Below are 12,549 nucleotides of genomic sequence, written 5' to 3'. Positions count from 1 at the left end.
AAGGCCTAAAATATTTACCCTAACTTTTCAGGAGACTACTGAGATTTGAGTCGTACAATGAAACCTTCTTAATTCGATAAAGTAGGTGTCCCAAATTGAATACTGAAATGAGTGTCATTGTTTGTCTGTTATCATATATTCAGTTTTTCTACAAGATATTGCTGAAGTTGTCCTCTTCCACCAGTTGAACTATGTTTCCCACTAGAATTAGGATTTTATTCATTCACATACTTGATTATTTTATTAATAGCAGATATTTCTTAATATCTTGGGGGGGGGGGAATGTTAAATTCTGTTAGGGTAACCATATAGTTTGCATTGATAGAAGCACTGGTAAGTCAAAAGTACAGTATGCTGCAGTTCAGAACTTGTTCATCCAAAAATATTTTGATCTAAGTCCAATATACTGCTGTTTTACACAAGCTTTTGTGATTGTGCAACTGATGTATTAGGTTGTAGCTTACCCCCTTTCAAGGTTATTCTTGGTTTCCAACTTTTTGAAGCACCTTCCAAAGGTTAAGTTTTAGATTTTTGAAAAGACTGCCAATTTCAAGGCATTTCCTCTAGAAAAATGAGTTCTTAGTACATTTTCCTCTTTTAGTTTAAATGTTATAGTAGGCAAACAGGCACATAACAGGGTTTAACCCTAAAAGTGTTAATTGTCATACTATAGCTATTGTATTCATTTTGTGCATAATAATTATTTGGCGGTATAATTGGATATGCCACAGAATGGTGGTAGGCAACAAAAACCTAAACTTAAATTTGTCATAGCTTTTTCTGCATGTCCTTATGTTATTTTTAGTTGTATTGTTACTGGTGTATAAAAAAAAGTTCTTTGCTTTTCTTTTCCTTTTATAGTTATTTGAGATCACAGTGCCTCTTTCTCATGGCCCCAAACCTGTAACCGTCAGCTTTTCCAATCACACGTCCTGCCGATGCATGTCGAAGTTGGATGTTTACAGACAAGTTCATTCCATCATAAGACGTTCCTTGCCAGCAACACAAACTCAGTAAGTATGAGTTTTGTCTTTCCTTTCACATTGTGAGAAAGCCTACATAATTTGATATAAAAGATTGCTGGAAGCTCTCACAATTAAGATAGATGAATTTACTATGTGAATTACACATTAGTAGTAGCAGAATGCATTTTGCAAAGGACCTAATACTGTTTTACATGAAGGAGTGCTACTAAAATAACACTACCCAGTGGATAAACTGGGGTTAAGTGATTTAAAAATTAAGAATAATGTTGTTTGTGTGGTTTTTTAGTAGACAGAGGTAAAATGCAATTGAGGCTTAAAGGAATCATCGAAAAAATCAACTTCTTTAAAAAAACAAGTGATCAAGAAAAGCTAAAAATATTTCCTTTTGCAAATGAGGAGTAGACAACATTTCTCTCTTAACTGTATTTTCCTATTTCAAATGCTGCTAAAAAAAAAAAAAAGGCCTGTTTTTAGGGAATCTTTAACTACAAATCTTTTTTGACACCTTTATATGCCAGAGGTGAAAATAGAATGGAAAGGGAAAATAAAAGAGTTAATTGACAGTCCACATAATTAGCAATTTTTTTTTTGTGATTTTGAATTTAAAAAATAAATCTGGTACTGAAGCAAGTGGTATTAAAACACTTGAAGAGCTCCTTCCCTTCATTTTAAAGGACCGAGTAATGATTTTATGATGCATAAATCAAAAAAATATGTAACAGAAAAACTGCTGCTTTGTGGAAGAACCAATGACTAGAAGCTGAACTGGAATTAATTGTAGACATGTTTAATAATGTGAGTGAATAGTGCAAAATTCTCAGAGATGTAAGCTACCTTGCTTTCCCTGTTTACATTCAGTTAAAATCTGGATGTTTTCTGACATGTAGCTAAACAGATTATATTCTATTTGCATTCAAATTACTGAATTTGTTCATCAAAACAAGGATTGTAAAGAGTAAATTAGAAAAATATAGGGAAATAAATCTATTAATAATTTAATTATTGCACAATTAACAGATAATTTAAAAAAAAAAAAAAAAAACCAAAAACCAAAACTCTAGAGCCAATAATAAAGTCAGATTATGCTGACTGCTGGCAGCTTCTAAGTGCTTCCAGGTTAAGAGCAGTTGTAATTACCACTACAAGAGTTTATGCTAGATGGAAAACAGCTACCTGTAGTTAGAGGGAAGTAAGCGTACAGATAAAAGACTTCGACCAGCACTTACAGGTAGTCGACTGTCCTGTAAGTAAGGAATTATGTTCCAACAAAGACAAGACGAAGTAGTACTAGATCAGAATATGTATAGGCCTTCTCTACTCTTAAGTACTGTCTTTAAGTTTAAAATCGATGTCTCTCTACAATAAAATAGGAAAAAAAAAAAAAAACCAAACAAACAAAAAACCCACCAAAACCCCAAGCTAAGTGCTTCTAGATTCTAGATAGGAAAGATACTTGCATGTTCTTTGTGGGTGCCTGGATGCTTTTCAGAATCCCACCAGAGTTTTTTAATTTCTACTGGAGTTCTCAATTTCTTTTTCAGCTTCTTATTTTTCCTTAAGATTTTTATTTATAGGTTTGAATGCTGGTGAAACTGTTGTAAAGCCTACTCTTGGATATATACTTGTCACAGTGGCAGATCTGCATGTGCCCTTGTATTTATGTACATGCTCTTTTTAACAAATATGTATTAATGACTTTCTTATGTATTACTGAGAAGAGAAGCCTAAGAGTATAATCTCTGCTTTTAGGCTTGTAACACTTGGGAGGATGTAATAAGAATTCAAGACTGGATTATGCCACAATGTACAGGCACATGTTAGAAAGAAGAGACATGACATGTAAGATAGAACACAAATAGTCAATCCTTTTTTATATAAAACACATTTTCTGCACAACTTTATCCTGAGAGTTAATGTCTAAGTCTTTGCCTGTTCTCCCACTTTTTTCTTCCTTTTCCTTCTAAAAGATAGTAGCTACTTCTACATTCTTGTGGAGCTGGGACATGTCAGTTCATGTTTTAGAATACCTCCTGGATTAATGGTGTCTTAAATTGTACTCTTCTCTGTTCATATACAGTGTCATCAAGATGTAAAACTGAGAAAATTGTCACTATTGTAGAAGTTTAGCAATTTTGGCAGGGAGGAGCAGAGGGACCTTTAATATACATAATTCAGATTCCCATGGCTTGCAGAGCTGATAAGCATATTTTAGATGTGGTTTGGATGTATATTATACACGTGTGTTTCCCCCTCTTACATATTAGCTGTCCTGACACTGACAGGTAACGAGTTAGCATGCTTTAATTGATAATGATTTGGAAAGAGGTAGTGAAATCTTCTGCAAAGTGACTTTGCCTCTGATATTTATTTTTCTGATATTTTTTAGCCTTCCTGAACTTTCTAAAATGTTACACTAAGTCATTTTAACATTTCAGACATATGCACTGGTAATTTTCTGTGTTAGCAACCAGAGCGGAAATTGTAAATAAGCATTTGCACTTTCTTTTGCTGTGTGTCTCCAGCCCTGATGCTGGAATATGTATCGTTCTCTTCAAGTTCTAGTAACTTGAGGTTTATATCAATATTGTGTTCTCATGGGTTCATGTGTGCTTGGTGTATTTTTTCATACATCCAGCTAGAGCCAGGCTGCTCCAGGTGTGAGTGATTTGTTGTTTTTCTAAAACAGAATACAATAATGTCTCTGTAAATTATCCCTACTATTTTCCAAGCAGAATCAGGAGGCAGGCAAAAGGACATATGCGCCAAGTCAAGGAGCAAGAGTGAGTTCATTAGAGGAATGAAATCAGGAAACACCAGCTTGATAAAAGATGAGGTGATGCAGGGTGATGTTAAACTACAGCAGTCTTTACAAGCAGAGTAGTTTAATGTGGTGAAGGGGAGTGGTATACTTGAATGATGAGCACAGAATAATGTCCCAGCACCTGCATTTTTGAATGCATGAGTAATGGTGCTCAGGGGAATGAAAAGTGCTTCAAACGTGTAACGTATGTGCTGCCTTAACGGATAGAGATTTTAAGAATACTGCAGAAACAATGAATAAATCACACAGCCTGAATGCATGAAGTTAGGTTTAACTTGTTAAAAGTTATAATGTTACAAGTGGTGATAAAGAAATTGCAAGCAAAGGAAGATAAGATAATACACATAAATATTCTACCTGTGGTGTACCTACCAGCTAAGTTCAGTCATCCTTTGAAAAGGCACCAGCTGCTGTTAGGGTTTTTTGCTTTCTTTGGTACCATTATGTTGGCTGCAAAACTCTAGCACGTAAAGAGCACAAACTATTGTTTATTATCTTCCATTTCTAAAGCGAAGGGGCATCACTGTTGAATCCAGATCTTCAGATTCAAGAAAGCTGTCCAGGATTTAGAAATCAGTTTTCTCTAGAGCATTCATCCAGAAACTATGATCAATTTTCTTTTGGCGTCTGTATGTGTGAAAATGTTTTTGTGCTTAAAAAAACAACATAGAAAATTATGCCTCTTTCACCTATACAGTAATTGGTATGCAGGGTTTTTTTATACTAGTCAATTTTCTATATAAGGCTTACATTCAAGGATTAGATCTATTTTCAAACTACATTTGGAGAGTAAAAATAACAGCTCCTCGGAGTTAGAGCTAAAACTTGAAATGTGAGAAGGTATTTTCAATAAGTGGTTGAAGATTCCTGTAGGGTAGAGAACCTTAATTAGTAACAGATTTGATAGGAATTAAAAATGAGAATATGAATGAGCTGAAGCTCTTAGAAAGGTTTTTATGATGGAGGGAAACAAAAGCAATCAACACCTAAAATGGATTTTTTTTTTTTCCCTTAAGTTCTTATGGTAGTAAATCAACAGTATATTTCATTCCACAGGTGTCATGTGGCAAACAAGACCTGTCCAAAAAATCATATTTGGAATAATCAAATTTGCAGATGTTTGGCACAGCATGATTTTGGTTTCTCTTCCCATCTTGGAGATTCTGGTAAGCAGTTTTGCTTCAATGTTTACATGTAGTTCCATGTTTTGATTTACTTAGAGGAGAAATTAAAAACATTAAAAGTAAATAGTTGAATCTTTTTCTTTGTCAATACACTTACTATCTTTTGACATATGCCTGTTCTTAAAACACCTTAGAAGGTATAGATTTACTGTCATTTCTTCACTTACTTAAAAATAAGTGAATGGATAAACATGAAATTATTATAATTGTGCAACTTCTCTGCTGTATTTCCAGACCCATCTGAAGGATTCCATATTTGTGGACCAAACAAAGAGCTGGATGAAGAAACCTGTCAATGTGTCTGCAAAGGAGGTGTACGACCCTCAAGCTGTGGACCTCACAAAGAATTAGACAGATCATCATGTCAGTGCATGTGCAAAAACAAACTTCTCCCCACTTCCTGTGGGCCCAACAAGGAATTTGATGAAGAAAAATGTCAGTGTGTTTGTAAAAAGACCTGTCCTAAACATCAGCCACTAAATCCTGCAAAATGCATCTGTGAATGTATAGAATCTCCCAATAAATGCTTCTTAAAAGGAAAAAGGTTCCATCACCAGACATGCAGGTAAAAACTCAAGTCTTTAGCCCTTTCATTGTGTTTAAGTATAAAACTTTGGATTATGTTATTAACTGTCTTGTTGAATTGGTTTTTAGTCTTAAGTAAACAGCAAGCCTCTTTTCAGTTTTATCTTCTATGATTTTTATCATCTCTAAGAGGAAACTACTAGCAGAATAAATATTTTAAGCACGTTTAGTTTCTCATAATCTTACTAATACTTCATGTGATTTATTGGGGGTTTTTTTGATGAAAATGAGCTGTAAGTTCAAGCTCCCTGGTTTGTTTTTTTATGCTGCTTAAAATCGCACTCTACTTTTCTCAAGAACTAAATATTGCAATTCAAATAAATCAAATATTCATAATTAGAATTCAAGGGTTACTTCATTTTCACTTCCTAAATCTTTTGCATATCTTTCATTTCACTAAACTGATACTAAAGATTTATAAGTGCGTTCTTACAGACATATATAACTATAAAACAGACTGCCCACATTCATCACTTAAAATGGGGTTTGGTCAGGAAGAACACTGCTATTTCTTTATGTATCACAGGAGCTTTACCTTCCATGCCTGCTACACCCATAGCAGTAGCAGTCTGTATATAAAAATATGGATGTCTTTAGGTTCTGAGAAACAAACCATTAGGTATGCATCGTATATTTTGGGAGAAAATTTTCCTGTAACATGAATTTGTTAAAACAGAAACAATGCAATTTGGAGCAGGAAGATCTCTTATTTATTAATACATGGGAAGTCTTTCAATTAAATTAATGACAAATAACAATTCCAGAAACTTTCAGACACTGGAAATGGAAAATAGCAAATTTGGACATCTAAATGTCCATGGTAATGTATTGCTTGTCAATAATAAACCTTATTTATTCTTTTAATATAATATGTAATGAGATGGCACAAATATATTGCCATATATATGCACATTACTTCATCCTCAATAAGGAAAAATGTCTAATATTAGGAATGACACCCATGTTGAAGTCCCTAAATTAGGGAAAATAATAATAATAATAATAACTGGCATAATAATAATAAAAACCAATAATAATAATTGGCATTACCTGTTCTCCTATTCTTGACCTTTAGAGTAGAATGGAATAATTCTATTTTTCCATATATAAAAGATATAAAAGAAAACTACCTGATCACATGAGCTTTAGATGTTACAAAGCCTTAGCACTGCTCTAGTATGCAGTTTCAGCAATGCTACACATATAAACCCTGTATATTTTAAAAGAACATTCACATGTGGAAAAGTCAGGCATTTAAAAAGTTAAGAAACACCATAATAAATATCTTATTCCACCTGTCTTGATTTAAAGACTTCGTATTTGAAGGAGGTAATTGAGCCCAGCTTTTCTGTGGTCACGTGGTTCTTACTTCCAGGGACTGTGTTATACAGCCTTTAGCTGTTCCTCTTTTCTAAGCACTTCATCTTAGTGTGGAGGAAGAAAGATCTGTACATGGTGTTACTCCAAAGCTCCACAAACAATAGCCCTGTAGATGTTAGCACTGTCAAGGAAAACAGAGGATTCAGTCTTTACTCCTTCTTAGCATAGGTTTGTCACATTTTGGTTCTGTCCACCACAAGCTTTCTCTAAAAGGAATAAAGCCCCTTCAACATCCTATTTGCCTTTGTAAGAAAGATCTCTTGCAGCTAAGAGACCACGTAAATAGAGGCACCACTCTATAACTTCGTGCAAGATGCCTGAGACCTAGACATGAGAGCGAACTGTAGCCATGTCCTAGATAGCTCACCATGCAGAGTAGTCCTCGTAGGTCCTGGTTTTGAAGCATCAACATTTTTATACACTGTACCTAAAACGTCTGTGCCTCTAATGTTATACCCTGCTCCAGAGGAAAGGAATGCAATGTCATTTACAAAACACAGGATAGGAAGACAGAAGAAAACAAAAAAAACCCAACGCCCGCCTCCCCTACCCCCCCAAAAATACCCCACCAACAAAATTCCCCACCATAAAGCATACTGGCTTTTAAGATGACCATTCTGTCATCACCACTAAAAGTAGCATTTCTACTTCAGTTTCATCTGTGGAGTTGTTAAATTGAACAAACTGATAAACTGAGGCATTTGCTAGCAAAAATCCCAAATACTGATCATAGAGTTGCCACTGACTCACTCAGCACTATATTTATTGACTGAACATCTTAGTTCCAGCATGCTCAGATTATCCTCATCAAAACAGACATCTTTCACATGAAAGCACTCTGTAAACAACATTGAACCCAAATCTTTTGAAAGACCTGGCCCATTGTTCAGCAGAGTTTCCTAAGGAAACCACATTTATGTAGTTACAATGACTCTGCTGCTATTCACCCTGAGCTAGCACCTCAAAAATTTATTTTGGTCAGTTTTGGCAGGGCCAGATAACTAGGCACCTCAGCTGCAAAGCATTTCAGAGGAGGAGAGGAGCTTTCTTGCTCTGTTCAACTGTCTCAAATAAGGATAAGACTGTGGTAACCCAACCTTGAGTGCTGCCAGATACAAACTCACATGGGAGAGATTCTTTGTAGCACTCTCAACTGTGAGTTAAGTTCAAGTATCACTAGAAGTCATATTCCAAACAGAGTGAACTCCTCATAAGTAATGATTACATGACTGCTTTTCATTTTGTTCAGCGTGTCTTGGGTGGATGGAAGAGTTTGGCTTTGTCTTTTTTTGTTTCTTATTTAATTTTACAGTCATCAGTACATGAAATAGTCTAACGTTCATGGCAGAGACAGGCAAAAAGGCAAGTGAGTTTCATCTTTGCATCTCTATGGAGTACCTTTTTCCCAGAACAGACCTACTGCTGGTTGCCCATTTGCTCAGAGTATTAGATCCTTTTGCAAATATTTTTGTTGCTTTTTACCACTGTTTCCAACTTCATTGGGCAAAAGATCAGCAGGGCTGTGAGAGATTCCCATGAGCTGTTACACTGATCTCAAATATCTGTATTGTGGCACAAAATAATGTTGCTCCCTTAGTTACAGAGACCACACTGTTTAACTAATCTATGACTAATGACATTGAAAACACTGAGCAAGATGTGACTGGTTAATAAATGTCGTGTTTGCAGTCTTCCTCATTCCGCATTGTTTTTCTCATAGTCAGCTTCATTGGTTGAACTAGCTGGCATGAATTAACGTAACTGTAATCCAGACCTCATATCATAAACAAATTATTGCAAAGTAGTAACTTGGTATCCAAAACAAGCACACAACATATTAACTTACCTGCAACAATAATAGAAGTAGCCACAAGCCTGAAACAAGAATTACCTAAGAGGATAGTGACATTGCCTTAAGATAGTATACTGTAGTGCTTTGAACTGAAGTAAGTATGAATTATAGTAATAGGTCATAATATCAGTGTTCCACAAGCAGGCACACAGTAAGTAAGTACAAGTTGTAAGTATAACTGTGTTGAAATTCAAAACATACACTTTTGTCTCTTGACTCATTGCCAGCATATGAAAAAAAACCACCAGACTTGTACTTTGTCTCCATTATACACCAGAAAGTATTTAGCATTGTTATTTTAAGGTTATTCTAGGTCAAGTTCTTGTTTTAATAGAAAAATAAACTAGGAAAAGGAAGAGTTCAGGGACAACCATAAATTTTTTTTTTTTTTTTTTTTTTTTTTGTAAGTTCTATTTTTCCATCAAGGAATCTGCAAAGAAAAATTCTACTTTTGAGGTAGATGTGACTTGTGGTTTAACCGTCTATTTCTTTTAAACTTACTTTAATCAAATAGAGACTATATCTGTTCTTACCTTTATCATAAAAACACAGGCTCTGATCTTACTTCAGCATGCACATAGATGCAATATGAAGTGTAGATACATTTTCAATGGGCTTAATTTATAGGAGTTTGCAACTAGAAAGGATGTTCTCATTTTCAAGACTCAAATCACAGCAAAACATACACAGGCAAAGCTCTCTCGGGCTTATTGCATTAGTGCATATGATGAGAAACAATCCTGGGTAAGAAAACAGTAGATTTGGTTATCGTCTGATTCTGGATTGCCACCTTAAACTGGCAGCATGTAATAGGTCATAACAAGCTAGTTTGAGTACAGAAAATTATTGCTGCATTTTCAGAAGTAAATTAATAAAACCACTCAAGACTAGAATGTGACTAGAATCTGGCAATATGTTAAAAATATACATGAGTATCTGTTGCAATAATCTCTCTTCAATAGCATTCAGTAATCTTAAACTGACTTTATGAAGAATAGTCCAATTAAAAGTAGTTCCAAGAACATAAACCGCAGTTAAAAGTATTTGTAGGAATTAAATCTCCCATTGATCAATGGCAATCTAAATGCACACAGATTTCTACTCCAGGTTGATATAAATGATCGTGTTATATTAATGCCACTTTCTTTGTTTATTTCTTTAGTTGTTACAGACCACCGTGTACAGTCAGAACGAAACGCTGTGATGCTGGATTTTATTTTAGTGAAGAAGTGTGCCGCTGTGTACCCACATACTGGAAAAGACCACTTATGAATTAGTGAAGAGAGCACTACTCACTATTTTGGCGGACGTTTTTCCACTAGAACAAAAGAACAACAGAAACTTTGCTAATATTTGGAATTAAATGTTCACCAGAGACCCTGTGGGACTTTCAGAGACAGACTCATTGTGCTTTTCTCAAGATGTGGAAAGCAAATGTAGAAAATAACTGGGGTTCATGTTTTGTAAAGAACTCAATAAGGACTTATTTTCTGCCAATGACCAAACAGCCTAGGTTCTTCTTGTGATTTTTTTTGTTAAAGAGATAATGACTATATAATTTATTTCCACTAAAACCATTGTGCAGCATTTCTGTTTATAGCAGTAACAATTGTTAAAACTCACTGTGATCAATATTTTTATATCTTGCAAAGTATGTTTAAAATAAAATGGAAATTGTATTATATAATGGTGATAATATTTAATCTTCTGCCTAAAGAAAGAAACAACAATTCAGCTTTACTGTCAGGGTTCTTAAAAGGGGGGGAAGGCAATTAAGAGAAAGCACTTTTATGAGAGGAAGACTACAGACATTTTCTTATACATGTTTTACATGTCATTTGAAAGAGTTATACTCAGTGTTTCATCGCCCAGTGATATTTCTGTCTCTAGAATGCAACTAGCAAAGCAAGTACAATTAATGACTAATGAAAACCTTGGAGAGTCTGCACATAACTGCATTCAGCTCTGGGACCGGCAACAAAAGAAGGATGTGGACCTATTGGAGCAAGTCCTGAGGAGGCCACAAACATGCTTTGAGGGCTGGAGCACCTTTCCTATGGAGACAGGCTGAGAGTTGGTCTGTGTTCTGCCTGGAGAAGAGAAGGCTCAGGGGAGACCTTATCACAGCCTTCCAGTACCTAAAGGGGTCCTACAGGAAATCTGGAGAGCAACTTTTTACAAGGGCAGGTATTGACAGGATAAAGGGGAATGGCTTTAAACTAGAAGAGGGTAGATTTAGATTAGATATTGGGAAGAAGTTCTTTACGGTAAGGGTGGCGAGGTACTGGAACAGGTTGCCCAGAGAAGCTGTGGCTGCCCCATCCCTGGCAGTACTCAAGACCAGGTTGGATGGGGCTTTGAACTACCTGGTCTAGTGGAAGGTGTCCCTGCCCATGGTAGGGGGTTTAGAATGAGGTGATCCTTAAGGTCCCAGTCCTAATCATTCTATGATTCTGTGACTGCCCAATGATAAAGACTTTGTTTAAAACGACAGCAACAACTCACATTCCAACATACCTTCTATTTTATTCCTTATTAGCATTCTTAAATAATTACATAAAATAATGTCTACTGAAGGTCATTAGTATGAAAGTGGAAATGCCAACTATGCTTTTTATTCAGTATTACAGAATATATTGTATAATTTAAAACTAAATAATTCAGGATGCTTTAATGCACTTTACTCTTTCCTATAGTCATTCAGTTATCTTGATCAACAATATATGTGTATTCAAAAATACTTTGAGGGACTAAAAGTAACACAATTTACAGTGGAGAAATGAAAGGACATCTGCCAGTCTGGTATGGACTGACATAATCTCTACATAAAATATTGTCAGGACATCTCTTTATTAAAGAGAATGCAAAATCAACATCTACAACTCCAAAAAGAGGTAAGCTTTCTTTTAAGTTGCATGGCAAGAGCCATTTCATAGAACAATCTATTCAAAATTTAAATATTTTTGAAGTTAGAACTTGTTAAATTATGTAAGTCTTTTTGAATGCAGAAATGAAACAAGCAAAGCTGCAAAGCCAGATTTTTGTGACAGGAGTGGGTAGATCTGTAAAAATAATGTTAGATGTCAGCACTGGTTCTAAGCAGCTTTTCTTAAAAGTTATTAATGAAGTACTATTATTTCCAATAATTTCCTAGAAAACTGGGCGGGGGGGGAAATGTTGATTTTCTAGATTCTTGCATATTTAGATATGAGAGTTCCTTAAACTTACTGAATCCTACTTTAAATTTCAGTCACCATCATGGACTGAGACAGTCTACAAAGTATGCAGAATGAGAGGCAGCTTGAGAGTTTCCATTGTACATCTACTGTCCTCAGTGTTTTTCCTAAGAGGCCAGCTATTTATTATCCAAATAGGATAATAGGATAAAGTGTAGGTGTACAAATATTGAGGAATGTCTTTGTTAGTATACTGCCTCAGCAGCCAAATGCACATAGAATGCCAGATGACAATTTAACATTGATATACAACTTCAGGTAGTATAACACCACACAATTCCCATAGGTTGGATTATTAGTCATGCAAATCATCAGCATCTGAACTGGCAATGTCAGTCTAATAGCAAGAGGTTAATAGTCAAAACTTCATTCAGTATCACTAAAGATATGGACATCCATTTCTATATGTCAGCTGCTTGAAGGGAGCATAAAATATCTTAAGAAATCAATTACAGGGCAAACCTTAATGGAGACTTGAGAAAACAAACTGTAGATGAAGCTCTCT

The 12,549-nt window shown here is 35.2% G+C and overlaps 1 protein-coding gene across 1 annotated transcript; it reads left to right on the top strand.

Moving 5' to 3' along the window:
• Positions 1-861: 861 nt before the first annotated feature.
• Positions 862-10,504, top strand: VEGFC (vascular endothelial growth factor C; the record flags this gene model as incomplete). The annotated part of the gene is made up of 4 exons (XM_010013747.1): positions 862-1,013; positions 4,864-4,973; positions 5,226-5,556; positions 9,971-10,504. Coding segments are annotated over 4 exons (708 nt in total), but the record flags the coding sequence as incomplete, so codon positions are not given.
• Positions 10,505-12,549: the final 2,045 nt, after the last annotated feature.

Source organism: Nestor notabilis, unplaced genomic scaffold (genome assembly GCF_000696875.1).
Source record: "Nestor notabilis isolate BGI_N333 unplaced genomic scaffold, ASM69687v1 scaffold33340, whole genome shotgun sequence".
Classification (NCBI taxonomy): Eukaryota; Metazoa; Chordata; class Aves; order Psittaciformes; family Psittacidae; genus Nestor; species Nestor notabilis.
Note: the sequence above shows the minus strand (reverse complement) of the source record. Positions and strands in the feature narration are given on the sequence as shown.